Raw genomic sequence first — 23,045 nt, 5'->3', positions numbered from 1 at the left:
CGGCCTAATCATCTTTTTAATTTTCTTTTTAATTCTTTTTAGGATTTTCTTAGTTTTTCAGCTTCTGCAGAGCTCAGCACGGGCCTTGCCTGGTCGGACACGGGCCGTGCCCAGCGTTGTTACTGGCAGTTTTTAGTTTTCCAAGTTACAGAAGGCTGACCACGGGGCCGTGTTGGTGCAACACGGGGCCGTGTCCAACTCTCCAGTAACTGGGATCTGGAAAACAATCACTGTAACTCTGACCATGGGCCGTGTTCACTGAGCACGGGGCCGTGGTGAACCTTCTGACCAGCATTCTTTTTTGTTTTTATTGCAGGACTTGGAACCAGACGCCACCCCTACATAATGAGCTCCAGTTCTAATAAGGACATAAAAGAACCTCTAGAAGAACCCGAATGCTTTCTCAGAAAAAGACTAAAGGCCAAAAACCAAGAGAAGGTTTCGGGAAATCCACTTCCAATGGCAGACCAACGTACTCTCATGGATTATCTACGACCCACCGTAGGTAACCTCGGCGCCACTATCAATGCACCGAATGTTGAAGCCAATAACTTCGAACTTCGGCCGCATTTGATACAAATGCTCCAAAACTCCGCAACCTTCCATGGGCTTGCGGACGAGGATCCCCATCTACATATTACTAATTTCTTAGAAATATGTGATACCTTTCGGATCAATGGAGCATCAAATGACGCCATCCTCCTTCGAATGTTTCCTTTTTCGCTAAAAGACCGAGCAAAAGCTTGGCTCAACGCCCTCCCAGCTGGGTCGGTAAACACCTGGGATGAACTAGACCAAAAATTTCTATATAAGTATTTCCCTCCCGCTAAAACGGCCAAATTAATGACTGAAATTAGTACATATTCACAAGAGGACGGGGAATCCTTATATGAAACTTGGGAAAGGTTCAAGGAGCTATTGCGAAAGTGTCCACATCACGGCCTTGCGATATGGCAACAAGTATCCACTTTCTATAATGGGTTGTTGCCACACATAAGGCAGACACTTGACTCTAGCTCCGGTGGACTTTTAGGTAATCGCCGCCCGCATGAAATATATAACCAAATTGAGGAAATTGCTCAAACCAATTTTCAGTGGCACACTCCCCGAGGTAATAAATCTATTGCCTCGGGCGCCCATAAGGTTGATGAAAGTACTTCTTTACAAGCCCAAATCGAGGCCCTTTCTTCAAAAATAAAAAAAAAAATTGGAAATGACAAAAACGGTCTCAGTTATGGCTTGTGAAGGGTGTGGTAGGCCACATGAAAATTGGAGTTGGGTGAAAGAAACGGACGATCAACAAGAGTCGGTAAGCTACATTGACAATAGACCTAGGCAGTCGGGTCCTCCAACAGGCACTTACAACCAAGGATGGCGAAATCACCCTAACCTTGGTTGGAGAGAACCCGACAATAGTAGTAACCCACAAAACCAACGAATAAACTTTCAACAACCAAGAAATGAGTCATAAAATTTCACTCAACAACAAGGTGGACGATAAAGGCTTGAAGATACTGTATCTCGCCTCATCTCCGACACTGAAAAGAAAAACTCGGAAAGGTTTCTACAATTAGAATCAAATTTTAGAAATCAACAAGCTAGTATTCAAAACATAGAAAAATAATTAAGTCAACTAGCCAAAATTTTTCCGAGAGACCACAAGGCGCATTACCAAGCAATACCGAAACAAACCCAAAAGCGCAAGTTCATCTCATCACGTTACGAAACCGCACCGTGGGGCCTACGGAAGTGCAACCGCCTGCAGAGGAAACTATACCACCGCCTCTACAAGAGAAGGGTTCCACTCCATCAGCAGAGCCTAATAAGGCTCCTCGAGTTCCGTACCCCGGTAGGTTAATCCGTCAAAAGACCAATGCGCTGTTCGCAAAATTCGAAAGTCTATTAAAACAATTGCATATCAATATTCCTTTTATTGATGTCCTAACCCAAATGCCCAAATACTCTAAGTTCATGAGGGACTTCCTCACTCATAAAAGGAAAATTGAAACTTTGAAATTAGTTAACTTAGGCGAAGAATGCTCGGCCCACGTACTCAACAAACTTCCCCAAAAGAAAATCGATCCCGGAAGCTTCACGATTCCCTGCTCGATCGGGGACTTCCACGTTCGTAATGCACTAGCCGACCTTGGGGCTAGCATTAACCTCATGCCCTCATCAATGTTCAAAAGACTCGGCCTAGGAACAACGAGTCCTACAAAAATGAGCATACAACTTGCTGATCGATCCGTCAAATTCCCACAAGGTGTCATCGAAAATATCCTAGTAAAGGTAAACAAATTTGTCTACCCAGCCGACTTTGTCATACTTGATATGGAAGAAGACACCAAAGTCCCCCTCATACTAGGGAGACCATTTCTCGCCACCGCTCAGGCAGTGGTGGACATGAATGACGGAACGCTCACCTTAAGGTACGGGGATGAGGAAGTAAAATTCGGTGTTGGAAAGAGAATAGAGGACGATGACCCGGTCAACTACATGAAGGTTATTGATTCGAGTTTGGATGCTGCTCTCCGACGGTGCAACATGGGATGCAAACCATCCCACTCAGAAAATATATAACCTCACCTTGGGTCTAGCCAAGGACCCTTATAAACGTGGCGCACCACGGAGGCATTCCGCGGAGCTATCCTTAGTTTAGTTTAATCTTTTAGTTTTAATTTGCAGGAATAAAACACACTCATGGTGGTAAAGGATGATAAGGGAAATGAGAACCATGACCCAATGCACAAGAACAAGGCCACACGTCGACAATCTCTCTGTTACATTAGGTTCAGCATGGGTCGTGCCCAGCCAACACGGCCCCGTGCTGAACCCCCTGCAGAAAAATGCCCAGTTCAGGTAACTGGACACGGGCCGTGTTCAACAGACACGCCCCCGTGTCCAGGCTTCTGTTTCTTTTCTTTAATTTTCGTTACTGGCACCTGAACACAGGACCGTGTCCAGTCCCCACGGGGCTGTGTCCAGGCTGCCAGTAACATAATTTTTTGCTTTTAACACCATGTTACACATCTAATCAACCTACAAATTTATTTTTGAGACACATTGAGGACAATGTATAATTTAAGTGTGGGGGGGGGGTGGGGGGATGCTAAAACCTTGAAATTTTGCATGTCCTAATAACAAGCCTTACACAAAACTCTATTGGAACCGCTAATCACCCCAAATTTTTTCAAAAATTTTCATTTTTTTTACTTGTCTAAAGTTTAAGTTGGGAATTCTAAGACTAACAAGGTTATATTTTTACAAGTTTACAACCGATAGCGTCGTGATAAAAAGAACCAACATAAGAAAATTATGAAATGGCATGACAAGCTTAGTTAAAATTCGATTATATATACTCGATCACATAGAAAAACCCATTCCCAAAAAAAAGTGAGTTTTGAGCCTTTATTGAGCATATAAATACACATCTTTACGCTAAATGCTCATTTTTCGTTTCTTGTGTGAATAGCCGCTTGGTTCTTACAACTCTAGAACTTGCCACAACAATTCATTCCCGGTCCTTACCAACTTAAACCCAAGTAAGTAAATGATGGAGGCATTAGGACTAACCCCTTTTTCTTTCAAAACCATTATTTTTATTTTCACCTACCCAAAAACTCCCCCTAGTTAACCCCTTTGAGCCTAAACCTTTCATTTCTTTACCCTAAAAACCCTTTTACCCACCAAAAACCCTTTTTTTTATTTTTACCCTTTATTTTAGTAACAAGCTCGGCTTTCGTGTGATCTGAAAAAAAAAAATGAATGAAGTTAGAGATAAACAAACAAAGCTCTTAAAACAAAAGCTTGTTTGAAGAAACACTTCACTAAGAATAAAAAGTCACTAAAACAAAATGTTTTACGAAAACCGACGCTTTTTACGATTTTCGCCCTTTTCTACTAACCACTAACCCAACTACCCACCTTTAGCCCAAGCCTTTACCCAAAAAAAGTCCTCTTGATATTTACAAAGGTAAAAAGTTAAAAAGGAGGAGGATTCATTGCTTGGTAAGCCTATGGTAGGAATAAGTTCCATGCCGCTCTCGAGTGATTCACTAAAAATACACCTTCGGCCGAGTGTGAGTGATTTCTCCCGTGAGGTATGTGAACTTGTATATAAATGGAATTTCAAAAAAGCATGATATGCCCAAATAAGTAATCTCTCTTATGAAATGTTCTAAAATAAATCATAATGAACAGGATTGTAAGTAAATAAATAAAAATAAAACCCAAAAAGATCTTGGATTCCCGACACTCTATGACAAGCCAAAACCTTCTCTTCTACCCATTCCATTTGGGAGTGTAAGTCACATATTAAAGAGTTTTGCTTGAGGACAAGCAAAAATTCAAGTGTGGGGGTATTTGATGTGTGTAAAATGCAACATATAAATTACATCAAATGAGGCATAAAACTAACCCTTTTTAAGTACTAATGTTGGAAAAAGAGTGTTTTTGTCTTCCTTTTGTATTTTCAGGATTAAATGAGCTCAAATTAACAAAAGAAGCAAAAAGACAGCTAATTCTAACATAAATACAAGAAAAGGAACATAAGTGGATTGCCTGACCCCTCAACAGCATCCTCCTAAGCAAAATAGAGGAGGCAGAAGACTGAACACGCCCCGTGCTCAGCCAGCACGGGGCCGTGCCCAAGAAGCAGCAGAAAAGACAAACCAGTAGAAGCTTCTATTGCCCACCACGGGGCCATGCCCAGTGAACACGGGGGCGTGGCGAAAGTACTGCATGCGAATTACAATTAATGAAGAGAGAGAGTGTCAGAAAGGCACGGGGCCGTGCCCAACGGACACGGGGCCGTGCCCAGCCTTCTGTTCAGCCTATAAATAGGAGTGCTTGGTTTCATTGCAACTCATCCCTTGGCACACCACCTCTCTCACACTTCATCCACCATCATCCACCACCATAACACCATCATCCACCACGATCATCCATTGTCCATCATAGAGTGTGTGAGTCGTCGCGGGATCCAAGATTGATCGTAAGAGTTCTTGACAATCAAGGCCATGTTTGCCTAAGTCTCTTACATCACTTGGTGAAGACAAGTGTTTAGTATAATACTTTTTATTTTTAATCTTTTGCACTTTTTATTTGGTTTTGTATTAATGACTTTAATAACTAGTTGCTTATGTTGAAGGTGATCTTTCCTTATCGTTTGTCCGTGGTGTCTTGGCATTATTTTACTGTCTATATAAAATAAAAGATTTTCACCATTCATATCTCCACGGTCTATATGGAGGTATGTTGGCTACCTGGTCGGGGGTTTAGGGAACGATTTGGTAAGGGTCTTGCCCTTGTTCAGCGTTTAGAGGTCTTGCAAGGGACCTGGGTCAAATTTAGTAGGATCTCCTTCAATGCCCATAGGTATTGGATGACGGGGATCCAAACTCTTTGACCCCCTCATAAGTTAACTACTATTAATACTATAACCCGGCCATTTAGGACTGTATCCCTGCTGACTCAGACTACTTAGTCGACGGTAACGTCACCTCCAAAAGAGGGGCCTACCATAATTTGCATTAATAACTTAATTCATTATCTTTCAATAATCCGACCCTTTAGGATTGTATCCTTGCTGACTCAAACTACTGGGTTGAGGGTAACGTCACCTTCAAAAGAGGGGCCTACTACAATAACTAAGATAATCTCTTAAACAAGTGCAAAAGTGCGAAAATAATCAAAGGTTATACTAATACACGAGTCGGATCCAAGTGATTCATCTTGTCTATCTGTTTTTATTTTTATTTTTCAGCATTTAGTTAGTTTTTATTTTCTTAGTTTAAAAAAATCTTTTCTAACATTTTGATTTGGTTAGACGTTGAGGATAAACCGGTACTAAAAGCTCTTGTGTCCTTGGACGACCTCGGTATCTTACCAACACTATACTACGTCCATGATGGGTGCACTTGCCCATATGTGTGTTTAGTGTTAGTAAATATCGTGTTTTATAAATTTAAAACTTGGCTAAAAGTGTAAAAAGGGCTTAAAATATACATCTAAAATACATACACACTGACACGCATCAATATGTTAGCTACCGTAGCAGTAAATGCTAACCTTTAAAACTACCAATATCCTGACCCAGTAATAACACTCCTATCATCTACAATCAGGAAACCTAAAGAAAATATTACCCAGTAAATAAATAAATAAACAAACCCTAGTATGTTTTAAATTTCAGTTATTCTTTATGTAAAATTTGTCACACGATATGCAATAATATTTAAATAGTTATCTATGAAATTTTATTATAAAATTTTAACTTAGCATTTTTGTGCATTTTGCATATATGCTAAACAACGTGAATGAGTTATCTGAAGCCCTTTAGAATCTCAATCTCTATCCTGTACCAATAGAAGTTTCCAACGACTTTACTGGTTACATTGCTGATTTGGAGGAACCTATGGAATTTCAAGCTCCACCTCCGGAGAAAGCAAAGCCTAAAAAAAGAAGAAGATATGTAGGATGGAGGAAAGTACGCAGTAGGAAACCAACAACTAGGAAAATTCCCAAAATAGAAAATCCTATGGATAAAGGAAAAGGGATTGAGATCGGAGAGAGTTCTAAGCCAACAGGGATAGAAATCGGGGAAATTTCTATGCAAACGGGAATAGAAATCGGGGAAAGTTCTAGGCCAGCAGGAATAGAAATTAGGGAAAGTTCTAAGCAAACTGAAAAATTTCCATTTCAGGAGGAATTAGATCATCTACTGGCAAGCTGTGATATCATTAAACCTATCACCCACAATCTTTGCCCTTATCCTGCTAAAACCCAACTTCCAATGAATTTGGAACCAGCTATTCCAGACCCTCTAGTCCACACCCAACCTTTAGGAGAGATGGACGAGTGGTGGACTAACGACTGGCAGTTTCAAAACCTCCTTAACAATCCTTATATCGTTTTCCCTCAGTTCGACCCAGAACCTATACCAAACCCACCGATGAGTAATGAAAACCTAGCTGAACTCTGCCATTTTGGCGAGGAGCTGATAGGTGCAGGGAATAGGATGTGGGAAATGGGAGAACAAATCTCCTGGAAATACGACGAGAGGGAACGTCGCTACTAAAATTGTCAGCTGACAAAGGAATAGTGGGGTTTGGGAGGCTGTGTTTGTATAATAGCAAATATAAACTCTGTAAAATAGTTTAAAAATAAAACTTCTGTAAAATAACAGTGTGTACGGATGCCTAATATAATCTATAAAAATGGAAGTCGAGAAATCGACGGTTTTGGGTATATGTGTGTTGTAAAAAATTGTGTGATTATGTGCAATTGTTTTTATCAATTATTTGAAACTAATAAATTACACATATAATAATTACCAGATGGAAAATGCTGATAATGAACCAGTTAACGAAGTTAACCAATCAGAGCAAAATCAGGAAAATCAATTTATGACCAGACAAGATATTGAAAACATCGTTGCTCAAGGGATAGCTAATGCTATTCCAGCAATATTGGCTGCTGCTTAGAAACCTGTTAAACCTCAACAAATTATTCCTAGTAAACGTACTCAAGAAGATAACTGCAGTAATAGCATAAACGGAGGCGACAACCATACTCATCACGATAATGATCCACGGCAGGCCCCATTCCCTAAGAAAATGAAAGCTGCAACACCTGGTTGCACTTACAAAGAATTTCTTGCTTGTAAACCAACTGAATTTGCAGGCAATGAAGGGGCGATTGCAGCACTGCGTTGGTTGGAGAAAACCGAAGCAGTACTTATGATAAGTAAATGTGCTGAAGAAGGCAAGGTTATGTATGCGTCACATCTTTTCAAAGAAGGGGCACTAGAATGGTGGAATACGGTACTCCAAGCCAAAGGAAGAATTACGGTCTATGCCATGATTGGGAGGAATTTAAGCAGTTAATGGAAAGAAAATTCTGTCCCGAATATGAAAAAAAAAACAAATGGCCAATAAATTCCTAAACCATCGGATGGTAGGTGTAGACTGTCGAGGATATACTTCGACATTCTTCAAATATGCTAGAGTGGTACCAACACTGGCTTCGCCAGAACCGGTACTCATTTCTCGTTATATTTGGGCATTAATTGGCGAAATCCGTAATATCGTTAAAGCTGCGAGACCTCGCACTATTGACGATGCGGTAGAATTAGCTAACACCCTAACTGATGAACTGATACGTACCCGAGAAGAAAACCGGAAAAAGGAATTGGCTTAGAAAATTACCCAAGGATTCCGTATGGATAATAATAGTAGGTTCAAGAAGAGGGGAATCGGGCAATCTTCCACCCCGCCTTTCTGCAGAAATTGCAGAAAGAAACATTTTGGAAAATGCAACGAAACCTGTAACTTTTGCAAAGCTATAGGACATCGTGAGGAAGATTGTAGGAAAAAGACCAGGATCTGCTATAACTGTGGAGAAACCAGGCATTTCAGAACCTAATGTCCCAAACTGGTCAAACCAGCAGACAACAAAGTTAAGACGACTGACGAAACTACTAAAAAGAATGCCAGAGCATTCCAGCTGACCACTCAAGAAGCAGAACTCATTCCCGATGTGATAGCCGGTACGTTCCTAGTTCTCAACGTGTTTGCAAAAGTATTATTTGACTCTGATGCAAACCAAAGTTTTATCAATACTTCATTCTGCCAAGCTCTTAATTTACCTTTAACCAACCTTACGCAGATTTTTACAGTTGAACCGGCAAATGGAAATTCTGTTAGCATAAATAAGGTTTTGCAAGAAGGAAAGATAGAACTACTAGGCCATAAATTTTCTACAAACCTGTTACCTATGAAATTAGCCGGATTCGATGTAGTATTAGGAATGGATTGGTTAGTAGCCAACCATGCTCGAATCCTTTGTGATAAGAATTCTGTAGAAATTCGTACCCCCACAGGAGAAGTAATTTCAATTATTGGAGATAAACCACGAAAGTCACTGAAATTCATTTCGGTAATGAAATTGGCTAGTTATTCAAGAAAACAAGAAGTAGTGTATATGATTTCAGTAATCATTAACACAAAAGTAAGGAACTTAAGGAAAATCCCAGTAGTCTCAGAATACTCCGATGTATTCCCAGAAGAACTACCTGGATTACCACCTGACAGGGAAGTAGAATTTAGGATTCATCTAATTCCTGGAACTACACCAATAGCCAAAGCACCTTATCGGTTAGCACCCACAGAAATGCTAGAACTGAAAAAGCAGTTAGATGAATTACTAAGTAAAAGATTCATACAACCTAGTTCATCCCAGTGGGGAGCACTAGTGTTGTTCGTGAAAAAGAAAGATGGATCGATGCGAATGTGTATCGATTATAGGGAGCTGAATAAGGTTACAATTAAGAATCGATATCCATTACCTAGGATCGATGATCTTTTTGATCAGCTTCAGGGAGCTAGATATTTCTCTAAGATAGATTTACGCTCCGGATACCATCAGTTGAAAGTACAAGAAGAAGACATACCTAAAACTGCTTTCAGAACGAGGTATGGTCATTATGAGTTTACAGTCATGCCCTTTGGATTAACAAATGCCCCTGCAGCATTTATGGACATGATGAATAGGATCTGTAAACCGTATTTGGATAAATTTGTAATCGTTTTCATCGACGATATACTTATTTATTCCAAAAGTCAGGAAGAACATTGTGAGCACTTGCATGCACTCTTAACTTTGTTAAGAAAGGAAAAGCTTTACGCCAAATTCTCAAAGTGTGAATTCTGGCTACAGGAAGTGCAATTTTTAGGTCACGTGGTAAATCACGAAGGAATTCACGTAGATCCTGCTAAAATAGAAGCGATCACCAAATGGAAGGTTCCGCAATCAACCATGGAAGTTAGAAGTTTTCTAGGATTATCTGGATACTATAGGCGTTTTATTAAGGATTTTTCTAAAATAGCCGTGCCTTTGACTAAGCTAACCTGTAAAGCAGTTAAGTTTGAATGGAGACCCATGCAAGAAGAGGTTTTTAAGATTCTGAAGCAAAAGCTAACAAACGCTCCAATTCTAACCCTTCCAGAAGGAACGGAAGATTTTGAAGTCTACTGCGATGCTTCTAAACTAGGATTATGATGTGTATTAATGCAACACAAAAAGGTAATTGCGTATGCATCAAGGTAATTGAAGAAGCACGAAGAAAATTATACAACACATGACTTAGAATTAGGATCAATAATTTTTGCCCTTAAGATTTGGAGACATTATCTGTATGGGAGTAAGTTTACTGTCTATACGGATCATAAAAGTTTAAGGTATATATTTGGGCAAAAAGAATTGAACATGAGGCAAAGAAGATGGATGGAAATCCTAAGTGATTACGATTGTGATATTCAATATCACGAAGGAAAGGCAAACGTAGTTGCAGATGCTTTAAGTCGTAAGTATCATGAGAAGCAACGACGAGTTCGTATGCTTAGATTAAATTTGCAATTAGATTTAATGGAACAATTGAAGAAAGTTCAAGAAACAGCAATCAAGGACTATGCTGAAAGAATGAAAGGATATATAAAGGAACTAGAGCAAGGAAAAGATGGAATTTGGAGATTCCACCGGAAAAGGATTTGGGTACCTAAGCAAGGAGAATTAAGAAATAAGATTTTAGAGGAAGCCCATAAATCTATGTATACCATGCACCCAGGAAACAATAAGATGTACCAAGATTTAAGAAATAATTTCTGGTGGATAGGAATGAAAAAGGACATAGCTAGTTATGTATCTAAGTGTCTTACTTGTTCGCAAGTTAAAGCAGAACATCAGAAACCTTCAGGGTTACTCCAACAATTAGAAATGCCTGTTTGGAAATGGGAACTAATAACCATCGATTAACCAAGTCAGCTCATTTTCTACCCATGAAAGAAACTTTCAGCATAGAAAGGTTAGCCAAATTATACGTAGACGAAGTAGTATCCTTACATGGAGTTCCACTCTCCATTGTATCGGATCGAGATAGTCGTTTCACTTCACATTTCTGGACAAGTTTCCAAGAAGCCATGGGTACACGATTAAATTTAAGTACAGCTTATCATCCCCAGACAGATGGACAAAGTGAAAGAACGATTCAAACTCTGGAAGACATGCTCAGAGCATGTGTAATAGATTTTGGTGGAAACTGGGATGATCATCTACCCTTAATTGAATTCTCCTATAAAAACAGTTACCATTCAAGCATCGAAGCTGCCCCGTTCGAAGCGCTGTATGGACGCAAGTGCAGAACTCCAGTTTGTTAGGCAGAAATAGGAGAAAGTCAATTATCAGGACCTGAAATTGTGCAAGAAACCACTGACAAGATAACTCAAATCAATAAAAGACTGAAAACGGCTCGAGATCGTCAGAAAAGCTATGCAGACAATCGTCGTAAGCCGCTCGAGTTTCAAATCGGAGACAAGGTACTTTTGAAAGTTTCTCCTTGGAAAGGAATCGTACGATTCGGTAAGAAAGGAAAGCTGAGTCCAAGATACGTAGGACCATTTCCAGTAATTCAACGAATAGGACCAGTTGCTTATCGTTTACAACTACTAGAAGAACTAGCTGGAGTACATGATGTATTTCATGTATCCAATCTCAAGAAATGTCTATCAGACGAATCCCTGGTAGTACCTCTTCAAGATGTAGAGGTAAATGAAAAGTTCAAATTTGTAGAGAAGCCACTGCAGATAGAAGACAAAAAGGTCAAGTTTCTTAAGCACAAAAGACTAGTGCTGGTCAAAGTCAAATGGGATTCAAAGAGAGGACCGGAGTACACTTGGGAGCTAGAATCAGAAATGAAGCGAAAGTATCCTCACTAATTCCAATAAATCTCGAGGACGAGATTTTAATTAAGGTGGGGAGGATGTAAGGACCTTCAAAAATGTCCCTAAACAACCCATAAATAAAAACCCGGACCCTAAAAACCCTACTGTGCATGAAAAACCAAGAAATCTAGAAAATTGGTCTTCAGGTGGGCCGCATAAAGATTAAGCATGTCCATACGCGGGCCGCGTTAACTAAGAAATTATCAGATAAACGTTTAGGGTTTCAGATGGGCCGCGTAAGCTATAAAGGGAAACTTACGCGGGCCGCGTTATTTGACCGGATAAGTATTCCGGGACCACGTGTTGACTACCTGGGGACCTACTAGTGACCAACCAGACCTACGCCTAGACTAGGCGGCCTCGCGGGCCGCGTAAGATTTAACTAAGGGTTTACGCGGGCCGTGTGAAACCCAAATTCAGGCTATAAATAACCTAGCGCAGGGACTTCATTCTGTTGTCGAAAACTTTCAAATTATAAACGAATTCTCACTGTTAAAGCTATAATTTCATAATAGCGAGGTGCTACCACAATACCGGGTATTAACTCGATCGCTATTACGATTCAACGTCCGATCGATTAAAACTATCCAACGAATGTTAAAGTGCTGCTCAAATTGGGTTTATACTTTGTCATTCGTCATTAATTTGATGGATGTTTAAGTATCGCACTTTGTCGTTTGTTGTGAGGGTTTAATATCGTGAATTGTCGTAAATGATGTATTAGTTACTAACCCAGTTCGTGTGCATTATTATTTAAATTAGGTTAGACAGGCTAATCAGTAGACTAAACTCCGCCCGCATAAATCTGCAATGTGAGTCATTCTCTTTTTATCAACTGTTTTACAAAACTCCAAACTATTTTCAAAGTTATAATTATAGGGATTAAGTCTTTGTAGTCTTCATTACAGCCGGTATGTGGGGTTTTGTATACATTACTTGTTAATCCATCACCATTGGACAACGAGATAGCCAAGGGGTGATATGACCATAGTCACAGACACCATTGGACAACGAGATAGCCAATGGGTGGTCGAGTGACAAATACCCTGGGTATATGGTTGACACGTAGAAACATTGTAATCGCTCTTAATACTGTAAATTATAACAAAAGTATTATTTTAGACAAAATGAATGATTCACTCAGTATTTCCCCGCTGACAAAACCTTTTTCAAACATGTTTCAGGTGATCTGTTGTGATCCAGGAAAGAGTGCTGTGAAGCACTACACGCGTAAGGAAGTGGCTCAATATAAATAAATAAAGAAACATGTTTTTGTAAAATAAAGATTTCCCAGTGAAATCACTTTATTGTAAATTACAGGGTTTATCCCTAATTATGAAATAAACGGGCATTTTAAGTATTAAAAGATCGCCTAAATTAAATACCACGGGATTCCTGTTCCGCGGCTCTTGACCGGGTCAAACCGGGGCAAGGACCGTGACAGTAAACTACAAAAATCGTCCTTTATGTTGACACTATATTGCAAAGTGTCTTTTGTTTTAAAAAAAACTACAAAAAACGTACTCGATGTTTGCAAACCCTTGCAAGTTATGTCCTTAAGCCTTAACTTAGTTATTTTTTATGGTTAAATCTGTTCTAATGGACCCCACATAAGATTATTTTGTCATTTTACTCTAATTACTAAAATAACAATTATAAAAAATAATAAATAAAAGAATTTTGTTTATATATAGTTATATTTATATAAACACACACATACATTCTCTCTCTATCTGTACACTCTTTCTCTCTCTAACTACCCACCACCACAACCACCCGACCACCGCCCACCTGTCGCCACCACCACCACCTCCCACCACCATTCACCACCAGCTCCCACCACTCACTCTAACTTCATACCTCTCTCTTCAACTCAGAACAAAACCCTAAAACCCTAACTCTAAACAAAACCGGAAGAACATCGAAGCGATAGAATCAAGCATTGAATCTAGAAAACGCAAGCAACGGCCGTCAGAATCCAATCCATTCGGCGGCATATTCACCCGTAGCTGTTCTCGGATCTACTTCCACTAGCACAGATCCGGTTACGCTCGATCTGACTCCAATCGGATCCGTAATATCATCAAATCGCTAGCAAAACAATGACAATCGAAAGCTTAAGTAGAAGTTTCAGTAGATCAGATACTTCAAGATTCTTGCTTTTATTGTTATTTTTGTAAAAAGTAATGATTCACCATCCGAACCATCAATCGTCACCCCTTCCACCTCAAATTGTCTGCAACCCCAACCTCTGAACACCCCCGTCGTAACATAACCCCATTCATTCGTCGTCTACAACCCTAACCACCTTCACTTTTAGATCTAAGATTCCTAGATCTGTTCGTCTCTTGGTTGGGGCTTGATTTTAGATTCGTTCATCGGATGTTGCAAGTGGTTCAGAACCACTACCGCGACGGTGGAGGTCGTGATGGTGTTGGTTAGATTAGAGGTGGATGGTAGTGGGGTAGGTGGTGGCGGTGGTGCGGTAGTGGTGGTTTTGGAGGGAGAAATTGTGTAAAGAGAGAGGAGATAGATCGATGGTGGTGGTGGTGGCAGGTGAAGTGGTGGTGGTGGCAGATGGGTTGTGGTATTGGTGGGGGTAAGTGGTGGTGGTAGGATAGTTAGAGAGAGAGAAAAGGAGAAGAGGGGTCATGTATGTGGTGTCTGTATACATTTATAAGTATATATGTACATATATAATTTTAAAATTGTTTTATTTATTGTTTTTTATGATTGTTTATTTTAGCGTTTAGTATAAAATGACCAAAATACCCTCTTGTGAGGTTGACTTAGTCAAAATTAACCATGAAAACTAATTGTGTTAGGACTAAAGGACGTAACATGCAAGAGTTTGCAAACATCGAGTATGTTTTTTTGTACCTTTTGAAGATAAATGATACACTTTGCAATCTAGTGTCAACATTGGACGATTTTTTTTTAATTTATTCATATAACAATTATCAACTTACGTGAAGTTTTTTTTTCTTTCTTTATTTTCAGTTTTCATTACACACCTTATATTAATAAGGGGAATTGGTCTGTAATAATCCCATCTAGACCTTATTGGCCATTAATAATCCCACCTCAGAATATTCCCCCCATCAGTACCACCTTTCACCTATTTTTCCTACAATGGTCCCCCGTTAAAAAAACTTAACGGAGTTAAGCTTTTTTTCCAAATTACAAACATATTTTTTAGGGCTTTTGATTAGAACGACGATACGAGTCCATTAATGTAAAACTTGCCTCGAAACGGTGCTCCCAACGATGAAAACGGCGCTTCAATTCGGGTGTTTAAATTTCCAATTAACCAAAATCAAGTCACTTGGAGCACCATTTCGAAGTAAGTTTTACATCAATGGACTCATATCATCGTTCTGATCAAAAGCCCTAAAAAATCTGTTTGTAATTTGGAAAAAAGCTTAACTCCGTTAAGTTTTTTTAACAGGGGACCATTGTAGGAAAAGTAGGTGAAAGGTGGGACTGGTGGGGGGAATATTCCGAGGTGGGATTATTAATGGCCAATAAGGTCTAGATGAGATTATTACGGGCCAAATTCCCTATTAATAATATTTGTTTTTAATCCTATAGTTTATAACATTTACTAATTTGCGTGAACGGTAACTTTCACTTTACTTTCACTTTTTTATAAGTTTTATTACACAGATTATACTATAAATAATATATGTTTTTAACCCTACAGTTTTGTTTTTATTCCTAAATATGCGGTTGCGTTAATTTTCATTTCTTTACATTCCGATATAAATTCTATTTAAAACGTAGTTTGAAATGGTGATATGGTGAAGAACTGAGTCGTCACTGACCAACCACATTGGTATTGGTATCCGTGTTATTGGAATCGGTACTGGTATTCGTTATGATTTTCGATTGATGTAAAACATGTCTTAATTTTTTGAGTTACATTATACAACTTTTATGTAATAAAAGCATTGTAAATATTATTGTACTGACTCGGTTCGTCATTGTACTTTTATTTTCAATACAACTCTTTTTCAAATAAAATTTTTTTATCGCAATGTCAAGAAAAAAAGATTAAACGCAACCGCCTATCGCACATTTAATCTAAACGAGTGTTGGTACCGATCTATTGCTTTGGAACAATGTAAAACAAATGTCAATATTTTTCTAGGCATATTACGACTTAAATTTATTAGGCTTTGTTTTTCGATTACTATAGCGACCATAATGAACAAAACCAATACTGACTGCCGCAACGAACGAGATTACTTAGTTTTTTTTTTCAATTTTTTTTTTACAAATGACAATCATAACAACATTATTAATAATGATAATAGTAACAAAAGATAAATAATAGAAATGTAAACTCCGAATACAATTCTGAAAACATTATAATAATAACATATATCTTTTTTATTAGTCGGTTTCATTGTTGAATTTTTTGACCACCCATTCCTATATAAACCCTACACCTCCCCAAGTCCACAACCACCAACAAACCATACAAAAACACTCAACTTCTCTACAAACCACAAACACAAACACACAATCTCACTCTTCAATCTTCATACATCACCGCCTGCAACAACCATGGCGCCAACCGTTGATAGTAACGTCACCAATGGGAAGGCCAAGACCCGTGCCTACGTCACCTTCTTGGCAGGAGATGGTGACTACTGGAAGGGTGTGGTTGCTCTTGCCAAGGGTCTTCGCAAGGTCAAGTCGGTCTACCCGCTTGTAGTTGCAATTCTGCCCGATGTTCCTATGGATCACCGTCGAAAATTGATCTCTCAAGGGTGCATCATCCGGGAGATTGAACCCTTGTACCCGCCCGAAAACCAGACTAAGTTCGCCATGGCCTATTATGTTATTAATTACTCCAAGCTCCGTATTTGGAAGGTAGTCATTTCTGTTTATTTAGACAGCTTGTTCGTGTTTGTTTGTTTATTTTAAATTGAAGAAACGAACGAACACGATCACTAAAATGAGTAGGTTTTCTTTTTCTGCTTGTTTATTTAGAAAATGAGGGTTACATGTTCATTTGTTAATATTATAAAGCTCACGTAAACGGACAAGTTACTTAAATGTAAATAGTCAAATTAAAGTCTAAAATACCATAATCACTACATCAAATATTTCAAAATTAAACAAACATATCTAACAAAGGGTTTAAAATACTAACGTCAAACCAATTTAAATTAATATTAAATAATCACTTACAAATACAAACATACGCGGATGAATATATATAAAAGGGCATAAGTGAACAAACTAGATATTTATTCATGTTCATTGTGTAATCGATCCATTGTTTGTCTCTAGTTACTAGCCAGAGGCATCTTTTTTTTTTTAAGTTTAAACATGATCTTGCACTTCAAAAAGAAAAAAATCAATGAACAAAAATTAATTGTTATTAAGTAGATTTTTTTTAAATGAAAGGAACGTTAGTGAACCTTCTACAGAACGATTCATGAACGTTCAATTCATTTACATGACTATCAGTTACGCGATTAATAACTTAATGTTATATATTTACAGTTTGTGGAGTACAGCAAGATGATATACTTGGATGGGGACATACAAGTTTTCGACAACATAGACCATCTGTTCGACTTACCCGACGGCCACTTCTACGCCGTCATGGACTGTTTCTGCGAGCGAAACTGGAGAAACAGTCCACAGTACCAAATCGGGTACTGTCAACAAGCACCCGAAAAAGTCCACTGGCCGGATAACCAGTTGGGCCCAAAACCCTCCTTATACTTCAACGCCGGAATGTTCGTGTTCGAGCCCAATCTCTCCACCTACAACAACCTTCTTTCGTCGGTTAAAATCACCCAGCCGACACTATTCGCAGAGCAAGATTTCTTAAACATGTTCTTTAAGGATGTTTACAAGCCTATTCCAACAGAATACAATTTAATATTGGCGATGTTGTGGCGGCACCCGGAGAATGTGGATGTTAAGAAGGTGAAGGTGGTGCATTACTGTGCCGACGGGTCGAAGCCGTGGAGGTATACCGGGAAAGATGTGAATATGGATAGGGAAGATATTAAGATGCTGGTGAATATGTGGTGGGAGATTTATAATGATGAGACCTTGGATTATTGGAAGAGTTGTGGACAGTCGATGGGTACGCAGTTGACCGCGGTGGATGAGCCGACGCTGGCGGTAACTAGGAGTGGTAGTCGTTGTGTCTCCGCCCCGTCGGCAGCTTAGAGACTGTTATTGTGTTTACTAGTTTTATATATATTTGTTATTTTTATGGTTTTCGATCTATATATTCATCTCGAGAAAAAATCGAGTAGTTAAAGTTATATTGGGTTGGTGTTTGTGTTATATTTTTTGTAAAGTAATCTTTGGTTTTGGTGTCTGGATGTAACTAGATGGTTATTGTGATATCTAGCATATATTTAATGGAAAATTCTTATTTGTATATTTCTATGGTTTATTATTATTATTATTATTATTATTATTATTATTATTATTATTATTATTATTATTACTATTTTTTTTTTTTTGCGTTAATTATTGTCGTTTCTTCTAAGCTGTATGTTTCAGTTATTTTATTTTAATTTCCAAAACTGTGTAAAAAGGTACCTTTGAAATTGTGTAAAGTGATTATTTTACCTTTTTAATAAACTACATAGACTATTATTGACATCATATAGACTGTTTTTGACATCATATGATAGAAAATGTAAGTAACTTATTTAAATTTTTATTCTTTATTGAATTTGTATAACTTTGTGCATTTAAATAGTTTGTAAATGGATAACCTCCAACTTTGTTGTAGAAGAAAAGTTAAGTTTATTAGACTATGGCATCGGAGAAACTCATTCAGCACTAGTGTCTTTCGTTCACTTCATCTTCTCACCAATCCTGTTTCTTTACTTCGTTATCTCTTCTCCTTTCTCACTACTAAAGTATAAGGTTTTTGCCGGAAGAGATTAGGTTTTCTCTCTTCCCCATCTATGTTTTACACTACCAAAGGGCTTGTAGCCTAGTGGTATCAAAGTGCAATTAATTGTATTATTTCTCAAAGGATTAAAGTTCTAGCCTTATGCTAAACAAATGCATATTCATATTTTTATAGGTAAATATTTTAAGTAGCTAGGTTTTAACTCTTACTCAACTTATATTTGAAGTATACAAGATTAATTGTTGGAATTCACATTGTTTGGTTGAAAACTGGCCGGAATTTAAAGGATTTGGCCGGAATATACATGTTTTTACCGGAATCTGGCTGAAATCGCCGATTTTTGGCTGACCAACTAGGCCTGACTAGCGATTAATGGACTGATTAACGAAAAATTACTCAGTTACTGACCGACTAGCGATTAATCGCCGACTAATCGTCGCCTAATTGCGATTTTTACAAGACTGATTAATATGCTTAGATATCATAGGCACCTTTAAAAAATGGAAAATCCATCTACGTTTTTAGGTTAAGAAAGTGGCTATTAAAAAATTAATATGGGATAACTCACTTTATAGATACTTGAGTTATTCTTTGAATACTCAAGTTCAATTCTCATTTGGTGCAAAAAAAGGAGTGAGACAATGGCGGGATAGGAGACCCAGGAAACCCGGGTTCGATCCTTGAGCCAAACGGGTTTTACCGGTAATTTACCGTCGTGCCTACGGGTGGGTGGGTTATCGGGTTTTTCTCAGAATTGGTGGTGGACGACTCGGGTTACTCTCGGAGTACTCCGTTTGTCAAGTGGGTGCTCCAAAAGTGTTTAGGATTGATTTGTTCGCCATTAAAAAAAACAAGTACTATCACTGAAGAGAGGCCCATGTCTGCTTTTGTTTAAGTCAAGAAAGTAGTGATTAAACTACTATGACTTAAGAGGGGTATGCCTGTTTTTGTTTTGTTTCAATGTTTCTACATCAAAAAATAAAGAAAACTGTGATTGATAGAAACATCAAGATTATCTAATAGGATTTAGGTATTACACTAGCTATTTGTGTGTAATTGGCAAAGCCAATTAAATTAAAATATTGCTCCCTTTAATGTTAAAGGTGTTTTTGGTTTAGAGGTGACAGCTGGTGTAGATGGTTGTGGTGGTGGATAGTGGCAGATGGTAGGCCGTTTACGACGGTGGAGAGAAAGATGTAGAGGGGGGGGGGTAGACTATTACATATATTAGGTTAATTATTGTTTTATTTATTTAAACATTTTTATAGTAAAAAGACTAAAGTACCGTTGTATGATCTGATTTAACCAAAAAAAAAAATAATATGATTAATACCAAAGAACAAAGAACAAAGCGTGTAAGATTTTAAAATATCAAGTAAAAAACACATCAATTTTAAATACTAAAAACACCATCTGAAATTGAGTATCAAGATAAAAAGCAAAATTTGTAATTCACTGTATTTTTGTTCACAACAGACGACTAATTCAGACCCGCAAGACGCAGGCCCGCCACCACTTATTACCAGGACTATGTTGTTTTAAACGGGCCCACGCCTGGTCGTGAGGGGCATTACGCTGTCCTCGAGAAAATTTCCAGCCTCCTGCCACATGACAGGAGTTGCACCCTCCACAAGAGCCGACCCTCTGGAGTAAATGCACTGTAGTAGAAAACTCGGGTGAGATTAAGGGTCAAACCTGAGTCCTTCCCCATCATTTCTAATGCATCAACTAGCTGGACTGAAATCATTTGTAGGTGATAGTTGGTTCTAGATGGCTTAATGACTAGGGGTGTTCAACATCAGATTATCCGGTTTTTGGATATCCGAAAACCGTATATTCGAAAATTTCGGATAATGAATATTGATATCCGAATCCGTATCTGAAATTTCGGATATCCGATTTTTAGATATCCGAAATTTTGGATACGGATTCGGATATCCGAATTTGTAAAAAAAATCAAAAAATCCGCTTCGTGTATAGATTAAAACTAAACTTATATTCGATTTTTTAAGTTTCCAACATTTAAAACTAAAAACTATCATGAATTCACACAAATATAATTATTTACTACTTTTTTACTAATTTTTACAATACTTCAAACTAAATATAATGCTCATATACTATATATATTTATAAAAAATAATTAGTTTTCGGATATCAGATAATCGGATTATCCGAAATTTTTGAAATTCATATCCGAATCCGAATCCAAAAATTCGTATTATCCGGTTTTCAGATATCCGAATTTTCGGATATTTCGGATTCGATTTCGGATCCGGATTTTTTTAAACACCCCTATTAATGACTTATATACATATATAGTAACTATTTTATTACTTTAAAAATCATTATGTTTAAATAGAAGTAGTTATTTTACATGCTTAAAAGGCAGCTGCCTGACAATTATCAATTGGTCCAGTTAAATTATTATTTTTGCCCCGTTTAAATTTAAAGTTTTGTCATTGGTTTTGTTTTTTTTCTTCTCCTAGCCAAATTACGATTTTGCCCTCAGCTCCAATTTATAGTTTTTCCATTGTTTTTTTTTCTCTGTCAAATTATGATTTTGCCCCAAATATAAAATTCGTTTTAATGTTTTTTTTTACAAAACTATGGTAGTGTTTGTTTAATTCATTGGCTCGATATAGTTTTTATTCATGCAAAGCGGTAGTTTTTCCATCGTGTTAGTTTTTTTTAGCAAACGTATGGTAGTGTTTTGTTTTAATTGGTTGAGTCGATTGATTTTTTTTTAAGATAGTGTTATGAGTAGTATGTACAAGTAACCGAAACACTAACGTACATGTTATGATAAAGAAATATTCGGTTTAATGCCCCGCAACGAGGACGAGGCAAAAACTAGTTATGCTATATATAGTATAAAAGTTGACTTAGTAAGTTCTTCAAACACTTATTTGATTTTATTAGGGTGTAAGGGGCACTCCTCTAAGTGGGGGTGACCTCTCTTACCCACAACCAATCAACACGCGCCACGTCAACTCCCCACTTAACTCCTACCACACCCTCAATTTGATGGCGGCACTCCTCTCTTGGGGGACGTGTTTTTTTATTTTTTTAATTAAGAAAATATTTTTATAAAAAGTAAAACATAATTTACATAGAATAAAAAATTACATTTCATTTAATAAAATAAAAATTACATCGCAATACTACATAAAAATTTTAGAAATTGCACGGCCACCCGTACTTGTTAGCGATCTTGCGCTTTCGGGCGAGGATGAACGGCAACATTTCCGGCAGAGTATCGTCGTGCGGCTTGAGGAATGTTTTCATATCTCGATCGTGCGCGTAGTTTCTCCTCGTCCTCGTAAATAGGTAGAGGACGTTCAACATTTTCTCGTGGAGATGGAACTTGTGGGGAACAAAAACCAAACGGGTCGAAGGCGGGGGCTTGAGGATCCATTGATAACAAATCTTGGAAATAACCACGAGACGGTTGCGAGCCGCGTCCCTTAGTGTTAGAGCCGACGGACTTTTTCTTGGCTTCGCGGGGTTGGTTCTCCATTGCTCGGTTTGCTTTGTGTTGTATTTGAAAGAATTTTAGAGAAATAAGATTGAAAATTTGTGTGGTAAAAAATTAGATTTAATGGGGTATTTATAGGTGAAAATTGGATTTTTACTTTTTATTTTTTTAAGGAATAGCCGTTGCCAAACATTCAAAAAAATCAAAAAGTTTGAAAAGTTGTGCGGTGAATCAATGCCGCAGACCTGTCCTCGCTTAGCCTCCCCGAGAGGTCGGCGACGGTGTTCCCGAGCGGGGAACTCACTCACCGCACGCCACCCCAAGGGCACCCCGTTCACTCTTAGGGTCTGTTTGGTATGGGGTAATGGAACAGATGAGAGAATGGAATGGACGAGGTAATGGAATGGACAACGGAATGAAATGGATCATTCCATTCCATTGTGATGTTTGATTACTCATATATGAATAGAATGAATCATTACTTTGTACAATTTGATAAAAAAAAAGATGAAGTAAACACAACTGTATTAAAGCGACAAAAATATAATTGACTCAATAATAATAATAATAATAATAATAATAATAATAATAATAATAATAATAATAATAATAATAATAATATATTAATGATAAAAAAATTAATAATAGATTTTTCATATATATTAATATTAGTATGAATATTAATAAATATAAATACAAATAAAAGTATAATAATAATAATAATAATAATAATAATAATAATAATAATAACAACATATTTCTTTCCATTCCTTGAAGGAATGGAAAAAAAACACCTACATACCAAGGAATGGAAATTGTTATATTTGGAAGGAGTTACATTCCCTTGGAATGCTCCATTCCATTACCAATGATAACCAAACATGTTTAT

At 37.8% G+C, this 23,045-nt stretch overlaps 1 protein-coding gene and 1 non-coding gene across 2 annotated transcripts; one reads left to right on the top strand and one right to left on the bottom strand.

Moving 5' to 3' along the window:
- Nucleotides 1-837: 837 nt before the first annotated feature.
- LOC118485245 lies at nt 838-944 on the bottom strand. The gene has a single exon (XR_004875550.1). It is a non-coding gene; the product is annotated as a small nucleolar RNA R71 (small nucleolar RNA).
- A 15,287-nt stretch (nt 945-16,231) lies between these two features.
- LOC110894813 (galactinol synthase 2) lies at nt 16,232-18,194 on the top strand. The gene is made up of 2 exons (XM_022142039.2): nt 16,232-16,655; nt 17,295-18,194. The coding sequence occupies exons 1-2, from the start codon at nt 16,347-16,349 to the stop codon at nt 17,973-17,975; spliced, it is 990 nt and encodes a 329-aa protein (XP_021997731.1). The 5' UTR covers nt 16,232-16,346; the 3' UTR covers nt 17,976-18,194.
- The last annotated feature ends 4,851 nt before the right edge of the window (nt 18,195-23,045 follow it).

Source organism: Helianthus annuus, chromosome 12, assembly GCF_002127325.2.
Source record: "Helianthus annuus cultivar XRQ/B chromosome 12, HanXRQr2.0-SUNRISE, whole genome shotgun sequence".
NCBI lineage: Eukaryota > Viridiplantae > Streptophyta > Magnoliopsida > Asterales > Asteraceae > Helianthus > Helianthus annuus.
Note: the sequence above shows the minus strand (reverse complement) of the source record. Positions and strands in the feature narration are given on the sequence as shown.

Coding starts and splice junctions, on each gene's coding strand:
- LOC110894813 (XM_022142039.2), top strand. CDS start 16,347: ATGGCGCCAACCGTTGATAGTAACGTCACCAATGGGAAGGCCAAGACC. Junction 16,656..17,294: donor CCAAGCTCCGTATTTGGAAG/GTAGTCATTTCT, acceptor ATATATTTACAG/TTTGTGGAGTACAGCAAGAT.